This window comes from Pseudonaja textilis, chromosome 4, assembly GCF_049901715.1.
Source record: "Pseudonaja textilis isolate UNSWEBS1 chromosome 4, rPseTex1.2, whole genome shotgun sequence".
Lineage (NCBI taxonomy): Eukaryota > Metazoa > Chordata > Lepidosauria > Squamata > Elapidae > Pseudonaja > Pseudonaja textilis.
The window spans coordinates 40,158,642-40,175,715 of NC_141993.1; the positions used below are offsets into that span (position 1 = coordinate 40,158,642).

A 17,074-nucleotide genomic window follows, 5' to 3' on the forward strand; every position below is an offset into this window, starting at 1 on the left:
CCAACATTCCTGAAAAATTACAATGTTTTTTGAAACCAGAGCAGCCTACGCTTTCTCTGAATTGATCACCATGATATTTAATAGTCCTTGCTAACAGTAAGCAACACCCCCTACTTTTTCAGTCATGATGCGTGCTGTGTGATCTGATGCTTTCCAAATAAAGGTGGACTTTCGTGCCGACCATGAATCGTGGCTCTAAAATCCCAGCAACCTGATGGTGTCACGTTGAATCTATACTCTCGTGCAGAACTACTATATCCTTGGGGGAAAAAACATGAATCCTTCCCGTTTCAGTTTTTAATGAAACATTGCCTTAATCTACATCTGGGATACAATTTAGTTTACCGGAGTAATATTTGGGAAAGTCCAGATTCAAATCTATCGGCAACTAAATAAGTCTGCGAAACACAATATTCCTATTTAACTCCTTGCTTACGATCAGGGTCGTTGGAACACCCAAAAGCAAGCGGTCAATTTGAAAAGCTGACATGTGAAAAGAAGCGCGTCTCTTCCTCTTTCTTCCTAACCGACCCCTTTACTCACACCCCCTACTACAGCTACACTGCCTTCTGCCCGAGTATTATTAAACTCCGGAAGTCTCCCTCCCGCCGGTTGTAAAGATCGTGCAGGCTGAGGTCATAATGCCGTGGGATGGTGGCCGGCTATATTGACCTCTTCTGGGAAGGGCGGGAGAGACTCGGCGGAGGAGCGTGTGGTTGGCAGAGATACTATCGTGGTAAACGCTTCCCTCCTCATTCCTCGGGGGTTCCTCGCAAAACTGAAACCGGTGGGTAGGTGGGTGGGCGTCCCACTAGAGCTTTCCCGCTTACAACGCTTCTTAACCGAAGGCGTTGGCTGGTTCTCCGGGCGCTTTTTCTTTCTCTGACTCGCAAGTTTGCTTTTGCGGGAGTGCTTTCTTAGAGTGAACTTCTATTACTTTTATTTTTTATTTTATTTTATTTTTTTCTCACCGTTTCTCTCTTCTGATATTCCGCACTAAGAAAGTTGTGGGAAAGCAGTAGGAGCCAAGGAAAGCTGGGCATTTGAAAGCTGACCGGCTTCTATTGGGGGAGATGGGCGATTGTAGATGTAGAATAGCTTTGTTGGCTTTTAAAATGGTGAGAGAATTTGCTCATCAGAAGCTATGTACAACCCTTTAGTTAACACTTTGCCACATTTAAAGGCAGGAAAGGACTACCAGCTAACAAGAAACAAACCCTGGAAAGTTGGGTTGTTGTTTTGTGGGCTAGTTCTGGATAACTCCTAAGCTCACCTTGGCTGCTCTTATAAGCTTAAGCCTTAAGTCTGTGGAGATTCTCAGTCAGATCATGGTTGTCCAAAGGTGCTTTTTTTCAATTTTAAAAAAAATTGAGACTTAAGCCTTAAGGGGATCTGTGTTTGCTTGGATGAAGAAGAAAATAAATAAATCCAGCTCACTAGAAATCCCAGGACTGTTGGTTTCACTGGACAGTTGAAAAATAAATGTCCTATAAAAAAGCCAAATCACTTTTGTTGTGCTGCCAAAAAAGGCAACATAGATGTAGTCAACAGGAACTGAACTTGACTTGAGGGTCCCTGTGTCCTGAACAAATTGCACAAAACACTTCTTTTATATCAAGGATAGTGGGTCCTTGTTACCATGGTTCTAGGGGGGGTGTTCTTATCCCTGGCATTTGCCATCCTTCCTGAGCTGTTTTGAATCTGCTTGAATCTGGTGCCTGTATCCATGTGGATGGTTTTCATGACATTAGATAGCAGAAGTGATTAACAAGCTGGAAGTCAATATGTTTTGAGTAAACTGGCCTTTTAAAGGCTTAGTCATATTGAAGTATGGATGCGACACTGAGCATTTGCTTTCTGTCATCGTAGCTGGAAAAAGCATGACAGCATTTCGGCGGCAAGTAGATGAATATCATCCATTGATACCAGGATACACAGGTAAAAAATTTACACCTTTGGCCTCTTCTTGGCCACTGACTTGACAAGAAATTGCAATGTCCAGATAGAGAAGAAGCCAACAATCAACTTTCTCAGCTCGGTTGCTTTGTTACTGTTTAATATATTGGTCTACCAGTAACAAACAAGATTATAACTTTTATTAGCATTCTAAAGCTAAAAAGAAAGCCTCACATCACGTGAAAGGGTGTTACGTTTAACCAGTGGCACTTTTATGTATATAGTACTAAAATTTTTGTGCCTTGTAACCTTCAACTGGGCAAAAGAGTTTATCAAAAGGCAAAACATTTTCAACTAAGGTACCACAAAAACGGCTAACTTATAGAATGTATCCAAAATCTGTGAGTCATGACTTGAATTGAAATTTGGCAAATGTTATAAAATATTTGTGATAGAATTATCATAGAGTATTTTATGATGTAATACAAAATGTCATAAAACATTTCTTGTGGTTAACTGCTGATGTTGACTGTGTTATACAATTCAACATGAGATACCTTCAAGGCAGGTATATCTCTGGATATCTCTCTGAATTTTAAAGAACATTTTCTGGTACAGCTAGTCCTCAACATATGACCACAACTGAGCCCAAAATTTCTGTTAAGTGAGTCATTTGTTAAGTGAGTTTTGCCCCATTTCACAACCTTTCTCACTAGTTGTTCAATGAATCACTGCAGTTGATAAGTTAGTAACCCAATTGTTAAGTGAATCTGGCTTCCCCATTGACTTTGCTTAATCACATGACTCCGGGTCATAGCAACAGTCATAAATATGAACCAATTGCCAAATGTCAGAATTTTGATCACATGATCATGGAGACGCTGGAAAGATCATTACTGTGAAAAAGGGTCATAAGTCACTTTTTCCAGTGCCATTGTAACTGAACAGTCACTAAATGAACTTGTAAATTAAGGACTATCTGTATATTAGAAGCTCTGATATTGTTGAAGGAAATGAGGAATCCGGGACGGAAATCTCTCTGAAACAATGATCCAATAGGTTCTGAGTTATAGAGTCTGGGCTATGAACATAATCAACAATTTTGAAAAGAAGAATGATACAGAGAATAAAACTTTTATCTTCAAGCATGACAGCTTCTCACATGTCAAAAGAGATGTCTGTGGGTATCTGCTTGATTACCAATGTTCTGGTTTTTTTAGCAATCAGGCATACAATAAACTATTGTAATGATCTATGTTTGCAACTGTTTTTGGACTCAGTGGATACACGAAAAGCTAACATACTAATGTTTTGAGTAAACATCATGGGAAATGATGGGAAACATAACCTGGTTAGGATAAATAGAGTTAGCATTGGCTTATTGAAAGTGGTGAAAAGGATATCCTTTACAAAATCTCAAGGTACCTATTTAACATTTTAAAATTCCTTGGAAATAATTACCTTTTAGACAACTATGTGAACTAAGTGTGACAGGTGGACAAAGTAGAAGTGGATTTTGTTGATACTTATGTGGATGACTATAAGGCCAAAATCATATTCTACCTAATGGGACTGATACTATAATTAGATCCCAATTTCACTATCCATTGATAGGCAGAGCTGTTAGATGATCATAGATGATTGGAATGGATTTGGAGTTATTATCACTTCTCAAACAGAAAATGCTCTCTGCTGGCTTTGTATATATCATGAATTTGCTACAATACTAGAGTATTTTATGTGCTCTAGCCAATTTGGTAATCTGGCACTGTAATTTGCATTGGAATATGTTCTTTCTGAATTAAAAGTAAGTTCCATCTCCAACTTGTACCAGAGTTATTTAAATGTTCAGGTTATAAATAAATCAATCTTTAAAGAAATAAGGTAGCAGTGCCTCGATTGATGTCTTCCAGATGAATTGACCCTCCGTATCTCAGGATTCATAGTCTCCCCAACCTGCAATTGCAGGGGAGTGTTACTATTTCTGGAGCTAATTTATTTGGGAAGCACAATTCTTGAATATAGCTTCTGGAGATACCATCAATATCACCTTCTTCTTTGCCCTCTTTCTTGGCTGACAGTTTCATATGAAGTTTCAAAGTGAAGTTTAACTTCTTCTTCATTTTCATATCTCTGATGAGAGCGAATATAAAGATCTCCATCTTCCTTTCCTTTCTCTCGCTCCATTTTAAGCACCTCCTGCTGCCAATCCATCTTGCCCCCAAGTAGAAGTCCTGTAGCATTTGTAGGGCAGCTTAGAATACTCAGTGGCATGCATCAGACTTTACTCTTTGCCTAGTGTTAGGAATAGCAATTTATATTATGAGGATGGGTGGGAGAAATATAATATTAAAATATTATGAATATAAGCACCTGGCAAGAGATGGAAAATAACATAATTTTGAAAGATATAGCCCCAAGAGCTAAACATTCTGTTTTATAACCCAACAAATAATCTATCTGACACACCTGTTGTGAATGCAGGTAATAGAACTTTTTTTTAATGATGGACAGTATAATTAACTAATAGGGTTATAATGAAGTAGCTGCTTTCAAAGCTACAAAGTCTTTAACAGGATGAATGGCCATTGGTTAGGGAAGCAATAGTACAAGGTTTTTACTTTAAATTTTGGATTTGATCATTGTGTCCCAGCAAGGCAACTTTGATACGCTAGCTGAGGAATTCTGGGAGTTGAAATTCACAAATCGTAAAAGTTGCCAAGTTTGGAGGCCATTGTCTTAAATAAATATAAACATGCAGAGCCTAGGCTATCCTATTTTAAAGGTTTCTGAATGCCGCCTGACTACATTTCTTTGCTTTTTCTAGGATACATCCCTCTCAGATTCTATCGTGTTGGAACTAGCTTCGGAAATGATTCTGTGTGGTGTGTTAACACCTTTCGTGATATTACAGACAGAAAGAATGACCAGGTAGCTGAACTGAGGCATACAGCAGCCACCACGCCACAGCTACCACCTATTTGCCCTAATGAAGAAATATTAAATGTACTTGATGACTATAATTACAAACATCATCCCAATGTGCTGGGTACAGTATGCATCATTTATAATAACTTGAATATATTTAACTCCCTTTAATTGCCATTGCACTCTAACATTATTGAAAATAACTAATGTCAAAAATTCTTTCAATAGCTGATTAAATACTATGCATTAGAGTGTACGAATCAGGGCATGAATTGTGTTCTTAATAGATACTTTATGAATTGACTAATCTTACAACTTTGTAAAAATATAAAAAATAAAGTACAGAATCTTAATTTCAGGGTAAAATGTTTTTAATATACTTTTTATTGTAAGTGTCTTGGTTTAAGAGTGTTGTTTAATGCCGCCCCAAAAGTTGCTCTTTACATGACTCTGAATCAGCTCTGGATGTGTTTGTCTTTATGACATTACCTGTTTCATGGATTGAATTCACACTTTTTTGTCCTTTTTGCAATATTGGGTTTGGGATGGCCTGTTTTATTAGCTTTGTTCTTACTTCACTACATCTGAATTCTTGGACACAAGCAAGCATTTCTGTTCAGCCTAACTTTGCTAGCAATATAGCCAATGTTATAAGCAAACCCAGTCTTAGCTTCAGTTTTACAGCCTCTGTAGCAATGAAAGGTTTTTTTTTAATCTGAAAAGATTTTTTTTCCTGCTTAGAAGAGTAGTTTTAACATAATACAAGGTCTTAATTCTTTCTTTGAGTTGTGGCTCTACAGACATGAGAGTTATTGCAAAAAGAGTCTAGGTCAGAAGTGGTAGTCAACTAGTTCTGACCAGTTCTGGAGAATTGGTAGTAGAAATTTCGAGTAATTTAGAGAACTGGCAAATACCACCTCTGACTGGCTCCACCCCCATCTATTCTCTGCCTCCTGAGTCCCAGCCCTGTCTGGGTCTTCTTTTGTTGCCTTGTACAGGAGAACAGAGCTGGAAAGCAAGTTATTGGGGTGGGGAGGGAATGGGATTTTGCAGTGACCTTCCTCCTGGAGTGGGGTGGAATGGAGATTTTACAGTATCCTTCCCTTGCTTTGCCCATCAAGCCATGCCCACCACGTCATGCCCACAAAACTGGTAGTAAATTTTTTTGAATCCCACCTATGGTCTAGGTGTCAAATGCTTTCATGTTATTCTTCTAGAATTACCACTAGCAGAAGTTTTTAGTAGAAGGAGAAGAAATTATGGTTTCATTGCTGGATGGCATCTTCCATCACCCTTGATTCTTGTCTCAAAAATAGATCACCTCATACAATGAGTACTGAAACTGCGGATGGGCAGGCACTTGGCTGTTTTTTATTTTTATGTTGAGTAGGGGGTCTGGTTATTAATTTATTTGAATATATTCATTTGAATTTATTACCCACCCAACTCCAATGGATTATTTTTGTTACCCTAGAATTTGTAATATGGGAGTGGGAGGCAAAGCGTTGTTTGAGTCTTGTTTGGAACTGCTAAGAAAATAACCACATTCGCTGCCTATTCCCAGCATTTTAAGGCCAGCTGAAATTACAACGATTGAAGTTTAGCTTTATAATGGTTTGTGAAGGATCAGCAAGGAAAAACCCCATGAATTGTCTCCCAATGGAAGTGTCCTTTGCCTTAAAGGAAGCTGAATATTGCTAATACTGCCACTGATGTCATTTGCTCTGTATTGGATTGGCATATTTTCGGTATATAATAGCATTGATTGTCTTCCCCAAAATACTCATATTTCCCAAGCTCAGTTTTGTTTCTGATCCTTTCTAGGAGAGCATGGGAAAAAAAGCCACATTTGAGCTCTTAGCTTTTGGATATATTTCCTTTATTCATTCCAACTAAAAAATTGCATTCTGAAGGCTTAAGTAGAAAAGAGCTTTTTACCACAAGAAATAGTGACAAAAAGAGTACTCTTTGTTCATTTTATTTTTCCCAAATATTGAAGCTTAAAGCTGAATGACAAAGGTCAGTGCTTTATCATCACAGATGCCAAATTCTGTAGGGTATTTGTTTTTTATTGCACTACGGAAGGGACCTCATAGCTGTTACCCACAATGGAGCCAGACAATGAATGGGATATGCGTCCTTGATGAATTGTAGTGATGAATAGGATAACAACAACTTTCTCATTGGGAGAGAGGTATGAGGAGTATTTCTCCTATGTCAAGTCCTTTGGTATTTTCTTTTTCCTCTTTAAATTATATGCAAGACTGGAACCATAAAGTATGACAAAGGGCTCTAATCACCATGCTATTTCAGATAGGAGGCCACGTGGATTGGCTTCTCTCTGTGATTCTATGTGAACTTGCTTTATGTTCTTTAAAAAGCTCGGCTGGAAAACTAGAAAGGGTACATGAGCCATGGTGGTGCAGTGGTTAGAATGAAGTATTGCAAGCTACTTCTTACAAACTGCTGATTGCGGTTTGGCAGTTTGATCCTGACCGGCTCAAGGTTGACTCAACCTTCCATCCTTCCGAGGTGGGTAAAATGAGGACCCAGATTGTTGGGGGAAGTATGCTGACTGTAAACTGCTTAGAGCGGGCTGTAAAGCACGGCAAAGCATATATATGTTGAAGTGCTATTGCTATATTGCAAATTTAGAATTATTTTTCCACATTTGAGGTTCTACTATTTATATTATTTGATTTTTATAAATGGGGCATAGTTTTAGGGGAAGTCTCTCTGTTCAGAGTATTTCATTCCTTTCCTATCAGGTCTATTACATTTACAGTTATCAGAACATCAGTTAGTGAATACTCTGTGGTCAGTAGGCATCCTTAGTTTTTAGATTGTTCTAAGAGATTAAATATTATCTAGCAGATGTTAGCTCTGCTAAGTAGGTCAGACCAGAAAGTCAACTACATAGGAAGAGTAAAACTACTTTTCTTGAGATTGGCTATAATAACGGAGTCTTCCCTGTATGATAGTGCTATACCTTCTCCTCTTTCTTATACTCCAGTGAATTAGGGAGGTCTCTTCCTGAGTTAGTTCTAAATGTTATCTTAAGAATTTTCTATCTCCTTTTTCTTAGGTAACAATTCCTGCATATTTCTGTTAAGATCATCTTTTTAACTTTTTATAGCAGCCTTCCCCATGCCAGCAATTTTCAAATATGTAGACATCTCCATAAATTTCCTCAACCAATATATGTTTCCTTATAGCAAATTGTGTGCCAGCCACTTGTATCAAAGCTAAACAGCTTACATCGATAAAACATCAATGGCTTTCCAGAATGACAGGAGAAAAGGAATCAACCTGGCCTTATGGAGAATACTATTTGAGTGCAGAGTGCAGTAGGAGTGTTGGGCTTGTGTGCCTTTAGAATCATGGGGGAAGAGAATTTACAGACTTCTTGCTTGGCCCAAAGAGCACAGGAAAATTCAATTCACAGGAGATGGTCCTGCAGGTGACGAGGCAAGAACTTATCCTTTGCTGAAAATCCTGGGACTCTGAGTCCAGAGAACTGGAAAACTGAGAAGATTGTTCTAAACAATAATTTTAGGTTAGGCAAAGCTTAGAATTCCTTCAAAACTTATTCTTCCCTTTGGTATCTAATAGGTGATTTTTATCTCTGCTGCTTTTCATCTCTGGAAAAAATTGGGCCTTGTAAACCACTTGGGTAGATGTTGGGGGCAAGGATAAGCCACCCCTGCTGTATGGTAGGTTCTTAGTAAGCTATTTAAAGGAAGATTTATTGAAATGCTCTAGTGGGTTGGGTATCAAAACTTGGATCAGTTTCTTTCTGTACTTTCAGTTATGGTTAATGTTAGACCTAGTTTTCCTCCCCCCACCCCAATACCATTTGGAATCCATGTTAGCCTCCCTTAACTTTTCAATAACACCTTTTTATCATTTTACAGGTCCTGTGGACACCAAAAGAAGCTTCCTAGAACCACCCATACCAGGCTGGGGTGGCTTTGTGCCTAGATCCAGGGTCACAGAATTTGGTCATGGAGTACGCTATCATGTGATGGCAGAAAACTGCTACCGAGATTTTAAAAACTCATTGGATAGAGGCAAAGATCCTACTGGGAAAGATCCCATGTACGTTCATGTTGAAATGTTCTTCCTTTGGTCTTGGATGGGGTGGCACTGCCCCAAACAGGTCCTGTACATAATCTGCTTCTCCTGGACTCATGATTCCTGCTCAAAGAGCAGGTGGCAGCTGTGGTCAGGAGGCCCTTTGCACAAGAGGTTGTGTGCCAGTGAGGCCCTTTCCTGGACCAACAATTCTTACTCATGGTCACTCATGCCCTAGTCACCTCCTGTTTTGACTATTGTGATGTGCTCTATATGGGGCTACCCCTGAAAAGTATCCAGAAGCTCCAGTTGGTACAAAATGCAGTGTCCTGCATGGTTTTGTGCAGACCTCGATATGCACTCTCCTGCAGGAGTTGCATTGGTTGCCAATTTGCTTCCGGGTGAAGTGCAAGGTGCTGGTTGTCACCTTTAAAGCCCTTCATGGCTTAGGATCAGGTTATCTGAGGGATTGTCTCTTGCTGGTCACATCTACCCAATCCACTAGAGCGGGGAGGCAAGGAATGTTGTGGATCCCATCCTCTAAGGAGGTACATCTGGTGGGATCCAGAAGAAGGGCCTTCTGTATGGTTGCTCCCTCTCTCTGGAATATCATCTCTCCAGAGATTAGATGGCCCCCACTTTCTTTCAGAAGGCCCTGAAGATGTTCTGCAGGTTTGGGGAATCCATACTCATTAAATGGCTGGTATGAATATGCATTGTCACCAGGGAGGGGGTGAAGAGTATTTTATTATTTTTATTTAATTTATATTGTGTTTTTATGTCCTTGTAAGCTGCCTTGAGTCGCCATGTATGAGTATGCAGCAATATAAATTTTTTAAATAAATAAAGGATGTACTGTAGATTGCTACTCTCCCTCAAGAGGATTTTGATGTTATATTACAGAACAGTGTTTGTTAATGGAAGTTTGGAAATATAATTTTAATAAATTTATTATTCAATATATATTGCATAAGTAACGAACCTTTAAAGCCACAAATGGACCATGGATTGGTCTTTCATAATGGTCTATTACAGATGTCTCCAAAGTTTAAAGTTGTCAAGTTTGGGGACCTCTGGTCTATTATTATCAAAGTAGTGGTGTGGTTAGGGCACCAGACTAGAAACTGGGGAACTATGATTCCCAATCCTATATTTAGCCTGAACCCAGATGGACGATTCTGGGCCTGCCAGTCTCTAGGAAGAAAACAATGGGAATCACTTCTAAAAATGTTGCCAAGAAAACTTTTTAGGAACCTGGACAGGTGGTCACCATGAGTCAAGATGACTCAAAGGCAAGAACAAATGAATAAATAAATGGAATCAATGTAGAGTATCCTGCCCCTCAGCCTCAGTTGTAATAGTAAGAAAGCCAAATATTCTGCCAAACATGCTTAGCTAAACAAGTGTTTGTTATTATTTATTATTTAGACAAGAAATTCAGTAGGAGTAAAGCTATTTTGTCTCTGCCTGCGGGATTATTTCTTCCAAATAACTCTTAAAAACTCTAGGATTAAAGGATGATAGACTGCCATGGATTTGGATTTTTGTTTTTTTAAAAAATATAGTTGGTATGTGAAGAAAACTATTAAGAAAATTAGGAGAAGACCCAATAGGATGCATATCAAGAACCTCTCCCTCTCTCTCCCTCTCCCCCGTGTGTGTGTGTGTGTGTGTGTGTATATATATATTTCTGAAGTTCTCCCGGGTATTTGTATGTGGATCTTTGGTTATTTGGGTTTTCTCCCACGTAAGATTGGCAGTATCTAGGCAACGTTTCGATGAAGTCTTATTCATCATCTTCAGGCTTGTGTCTTCGGCTCTGTGCACTCTGAGAAGCACAGAGCCGAAGACACAAGCCTGAAGATGATGAATGAGACTTCATCGAAACGTTGCCTAGATACTGCCAATCTTACGTGGGAGAAAATCCAAATAACCAAAGATACACACACACACACACACACACACACATATATATCGCAAGAACTGCACAATGTTGAGATATATATTCTATTCTATTTTAGAAAAAATGTTCCTGTAACCAAAGATTCACAACAACAGAGATTCTATAGGCCTGAAGGAATGATGCCCAAGTACACTGGCCATATTCCACGTAAGAGTTCAGATTTTATTCTTTAAAACCATAATGGGCCATTCAACTATTGGCCAAACTCACTTTTAGACAAGTCTGTCCCAACTTTGATTTGAAGGAAGAATAGAGGCAGTGCTTTTCCGTGCCTCTTTATGACTTAATGATTTTAAACATTGTCTACTGCATTTCTCCAGATATGTTGGGGCACAACATCTATCATCCAGATGAGCCTAGGTTTACACTGGCTAGAGGCTAGAGTAATGAGTTCCTAGAAAACAAATGGTTTTCAGAGCCTGCTGAAATGCTTATGCAGCATCTATTGTATTATTTCTCAAACTTGGCAACTTAAGATGTGGAGACTACAATTTCCAGGATTCCCTAGCCAGCATGGGTGGGGAATTCTGGAAGTTGGTCCACACATCTTAATGTTGTCAAGTTTGAGAAACTTTGATTTATTACTAATCCATTAAAGTAACTGCAGCCTTTTCTAAAACTATATGGATACTTCTGCAGTTGCAATTCTCAATTCAGCCTTTACTGTCAATGCACAACATGTGTACAATGAGATTGGTTGAGCCTCTCTTAGTGCATCCCCCCAGCACAAATACTTATCAATAACTCACAGTGAAGAAAGAAAATCCCTAACCCAATAAATCATACTAACAATACACAATCCTCTCTCTATATATATGTTATATTATAATATTGCACCAATGTCAACATGTTGTGTCCGCCCTGTAAGTCTATCATACTACATATTTATGATGTTATGTTGCATTCAGGAGTCTGACAGCCCACAGATAAAAGCTGTTCTTCAGCTGGCTATGCTTCTATATCTCCTACCCGTAGGAGGGTAAAGAAGTGCTGAGCAGGGTGTGAGATTTTCCTCACTTTTCTAAGACAGTCCTAGCAATGTCATCTAGTGATGTCAGGGGACAGCCCATGATGTTTTGTGCAGAAAAATATCAGAGAAAGAGCCCTTGGTTGAAGAAATTATAGGTATGAGTCTTCCTCTCTGTGCACTTCTGGCCTTCAGGAGTGCTATAATTTCTAGCCAGCAGAGTTGCCCATCCCAGTCTATCAGCTGTTCCACAAAGTTGCTAAAGGACTTAGTTGTATTTAAATTTGTAACGGGAATGTTTAACATTCAAGTGTGCTCAACTTGAAGCAGAACAATTACAATAAGTGACAATATTCTAATTCTGCAAGACTAGTATACAATAGCAGATGAAATATTTCTGCCAGTGTCTTAAATAAGTGGCTGAATGCATTGAAAAAAAATCCAGACTAGCTAGCTTGAATGATAAATTAGAATTCTTTCTGCAAGAAATAAATTTGTTTTTATAGCTTCAGATTTCATAAATAACAACGATAATGAAATTCATCTGTGAGCATAGACACCCATACAGAGTTTAGAATGTTGCAACTGACACCAAAGAAAAGCATAATGAAAATGTCTCCCATCTATAGCAATATGGAGGGATCAAGCTTTTCAACATTAGAATTTAGGTATTTGGATTCTGTTCTTCAATGTTCCCTAAAGAATTGATAAACAGTTTCCCCAATGGCTGTTGGCTGAACTTGTGGAGATATAAATGAAGGGGCATTTAATATCAGGAAGACTCCACATTGATAGTTTCATTTGTTCAGTCAGATGCCAAATTGGTTGTGCATGTTTGTGTCTGAAGCACCTAAGGAGCTTTTGGGTTGAAAGGATTAGCCAGTGGGATCCCACCTTTGCCAGTGGGATGCCTGATTGGGAGTTCCTTTCATATCCCTGTTAATTGGCTGTTGTTTCCTTGTGCTGCCAAGCTCTGGGCTCCTAAGTACCTGATAAGATGGTGGTAAATCAGCATTCCTGTTGACTGACAAAGAGCCCATTTCTCAGGCTTTAATCATTTCCCTGGCTATTGATGTACCTGCATGGCTAACAATCTTATTTCAATATTTCAGCATACTTGAATGCACCTACTTGAATGCCTTTCATTCTTTTAGCATGAAGATGCGGTCGTTTTAGAAAAGCTAAAATCTAAGCCTGTGCAGTACTTATAAGTCTTTTGGCCTCAAAATATATATTTGAAACAGAATCCAATCTTTTACCAAGGAGTTCTTCAGAGCTTCTTCATCTCTAGACTTTTAAGGCGTGTGGACTTCACCACCACATCAGTATTCACCATCAATTATGCTGAAGTTCACCCATCTTAAAGGCCCTGAGACAATAGAACACGATGACATGTGACAACTGCTTTTTTATTGTTGTAATAGCTAATGTGTTAATCCAGTCATTTTGCCAACCAAGTGTGTCTACCTAGAGAAGAAGAAAATAAAAGACCATAGGTTGCAAGATATATTGAACAAAACATGTGTGTTTTGCAGATGAACGCTCTGGCCTTGGAAGAACATTTGGAAATATATGCAGAAGTTGCTCTGTATGCAGTCACACAGACAAGAACTATGGAGCTTATCTTAGTAAGAAACGCAAAATGGAAAAAGGTCAAGAGCAAATCAAAGAACACAAGGAAACATTAACTGCATAATATTTGAACTGTACCATTAGACGATTAAAATGAACATTAATGTCTGGAATGGGGCTACTTAAAAACTTTCTCTCTCTGACCTAATGTGGAGGTATACAAGTATTTAAAAATATGTGGTATTTCTTATCTGTTTGTAAAAGAGTTACTGTGCCAGGAGAGAATCATAATGACATATACTGTAGACTGAGAAGTCACTTACATCAATTGAAAGAAATGAATGATTTCAGGGGCATCTTTAATGAAGAAGAGGTTTTGAGGATATATGGAGAAAATGTCTTTGGGTTTGAGGAAGCATAAAAACTATAAGGTGTCAACAAGTAAGGAATTTCTTAAAAATTTCAAACATTGAGATGATGTTATGTAAAGATGAGATAGCCATACTATACTTCCATATAGATTAGCTGAAGTTCTGAAATAAAGAATAAAATATTGAAAATTGTTCTAAAATAATTGACAAGAGTATTGTCCCAGTTTTTCTGGTGGCAGCCATGGTCACTTTAAAGAATATTAATAAGAGGAAAGAATATTTTCACATGCAATGAAATTTCAATCTGTTTTAAAAGAGAACAATTGTGAGTTTAAAGCAGAAAATGAGAGATGTTTGTTCATTGTGTACCAGACATTTCAGTGGGATTGATTTTGCTCTTAAAAGTTCTCCATAGCAAAAAAGCAAACAAGACACCTTGGTGAAATTACCTACACAGAGAATTATTGTTATTGCATTTTGTAGTTTATTACCCTGCTGCTGAATTTTGTCACAAAGCACTTACTGGGTGTTTTGCTATTAAAGTGTAAATATTGAGCAGGGGCTATTTTTAATATAATTACTTTAATATTTGAGCAGTTTACTATTTTTCCATTTGAAAGTACTTTTCTGTGTTGATAGAGATCAAATAATCATGTCATGCTGTTTGTTTAAAGTGCATTCTATTAAATATTTATGTACATATTAAAATTATCTAGTTAATTACTGTTCTACAGTTGACCCTACAATTTCTGCCAGCATTCCTTCTAGATAATGGGCAGCGGATTTCAGACAAACTCTCCTTTGACTTTTAACACTGCAATGTTCACCAACCATATTTAGATATAACTTGGGAAGTACATGCAAAACACATGCTGATGCAGTCCAGATAGGTATATGGACCAGCCTGAAAGCTTATTTAGTGCACACACAAAAAAATCTAGGTCTCTGTTTTCCCCAACTTTACTTAAAAGGGATAATATAGTAAATCTGCTTGATAGATAAACATCAGTCAGTCCCTGCCAATCACCAATTAATCAGCTTCTCCAATCCAAGTGCCCTCAGTATGTGGGACCAAATCCCCAGAATTCTTAGCAATAGCCTTCCCCTTCTAATAAAGTCCACACATCTTTTGAGGTGATATATTATGATAAAGCAATCTTCTCCAACCTTGTGCCCTCAAGGTAACTGAAGTCATTCCAAATTCCAGTCCCCAAGCAGAGCTGACTGTTTTGATTTGGAGAGAAGAGGGAATTGTATTTGGCTTGCTTGGAGAGCACCAGGGGGTGAGGAAAAACTGTGTTAAAAGTTTTGTGAAGAGATGTTAGCATAATAATAAATAAGTGCCTGACTTAATTACACTCGGGAAGGGTTTTTTCCCCCTTTGCATTTGATTGCATGGTACCTTGTCGAGCATTTCAGTTTCTGAATATTTCAGTTAAACTGTTAACCTTTACACTTAAATTTTCCTTCTCAGTCTATAATTTGTATGGTCTGCTGCCGTCAGAAAAGCGAGGTAGATTAGATGGCATCTGCTGTACTGCAAACTATAATTATTAGTAGTGTTTTGCATTACAAATGCACCCTTCAAATCCCTTCTCAGTAGACAGGTAGAGCTCCCTTGAAGTTTTACACAGGTAAGACCCACACTGGGACTACTTAAGACTGTCTTCTTCAGAAAAAGGTGTTTGTGAGAAAAGTCCTGCTGAGTGATTCAAATGAGTTGAAATACTAGATTACATGCAGTTCTTCAAGTGAGAAGTTTGGAGTTGCATTCTGCAAATTAAAAAAAAAAAAAAAGCTCCCAAAGAAATTTCTTTCAGGCTGAGAAGTCTACAGGTAGGCCAAGGCACAATTCACTTACAACCACAAATGAGCCCCAAATTTCTGTTTGTTAAAGTGAATTGTGCCTCATTTTATGCCCTTTCTTTTCTCAGTTATTAAGTGAATCACCACAGTTGATAAGTTAGTAACTTGGTTGTTAAATGAATCTGGCTTCCCCATGGACTTTGCTTGTCAGAAGATCACAAAAGGTGATCACAGGACTGGGGGATGCAGCAATGGTCATAAGTATAAACCAGTTGCCAAGCATTGAAATTTTGATCACATGATCATGGGAATGCTGGAAAGGTTGTAACTTTGAATGGTTACTAAACAAACTGTTCAAAGGACAATCTGTAATTTTAGCCTGTAATTTTCACTTACTCATTGACCACCATTTTCTACATAAAAGAAATGGTCCAATCAGGATCTCCCATCTGGAAACTGATAATATGGTATTGGGGATGTGCAAATCAACACATCATTATTGTAAGATATTATAACTCAAATGTTCAACGAGGAAAAATCAATGCAAAAAGTTTAGAGAGCAACCTCACAAAAGTACAGGCCACATTTGGATGTGCATATGATAATTAATGGCATAGAAATAGGGGGTTTGACTATGTTTCCAGACCCATTGAACAAACAAAGCTCTCACTTAAACATAATTTATGGTTTCAACTAAGAGCTTGGGCACAAGCTAATATTAAAGCACAATTACAGGTAGTCCTTGAGTTATAACAGTTCTTTTAGTGACCATTCACAGTTACAATGGCATCAAAAAAAAGTGACATGACTGTTTTTCACACCATTACACCATGGTCCCATGACCAAAATTAATGTGTTTGGCAACTGACTCTTATTTATGAGGGTTGCAGTGTCCTGGGGTCATGTGATCATCTCCGAAAAGCAAAGTCAATGGGGAAGCCAAATTCACTTAACAACCATGGTACTTAAAAACAGACATTCACTTAACAACTGGCAAGAAGGATTGTAAAATGTGGTAAAGTTCACTTAACAACTGTCTCACTTAGCATCAGAAATGTTGGGCTCAATTGTAGTTCAAGGACTATCTGTAGTTCTAATTGTGGGTGGAGATCTGTTTGTCATAATAGCTTAAAACAAATGGGAAACCCAAAGCTAATAATAAATTTCCTGCCATCATCATTATGTATATAATAGAAGTTTATACCCTTTTTCAGCTTGCTAGGAGGAACCAAAACAGGTTCAGTGTTTACTTGGTTTAGAAAGTTTACTTTTAGATCATATTGTCAAAATTAATACCTGTTTGATATGGTATTACCTAGCAACGAGAGATGGAAAAGTCCTTTGTTAATAGAACGTTTTCTCTTCTTTTTTTGTTTCCCTTTGCTATTCCTGGGATATTAAATCCTAGTGAATATAGCCCTGCACCAAGGAGATGCATTACAGATTTTGGTCTAAACTACCCCAGCACTGTGTTTCATTACAGAAGTGTCAGGGTGT

At 38.1% G+C, this 17,074-nt stretch overlaps 1 protein-coding gene across 2 annotated transcripts; it reads left to right on the plus strand.

Moving 5' to 3' along the window:
• The first annotated feature begins 623 nt into the window (after positions 1-623).
• On the plus strand, positions 624-14,439 carry SPMIP5 (sperm microtubule inner protein 5). 2 transcript variants are annotated; one of them, XM_026704987.2, is made up of 6 exons: positions 624-787; positions 1,870-1,938; positions 4,724-4,945; positions 8,739-8,922; positions 10,920-11,008; positions 13,364-14,439. In XM_026704987.2, the coding sequence occupies exons 1-6, from the start codon at positions 652-654 to the stop codon at positions 13,522-13,524; spliced, it is 861 nt and encodes a 286-aa protein (XP_026560772.2). In that variant the 5' UTR covers positions 624-651; the 3' UTR covers positions 13,525-14,439. The 2 variants fall into 2 exon arrangements, with proteins under 2 accessions (XP_026560772.2, XP_087790007.1); XM_087933881.1 differs by having other exon boundaries at positions 625-736.
• The last annotated feature ends 2,635 nt before the right edge of the window (positions 14,440-17,074 follow it).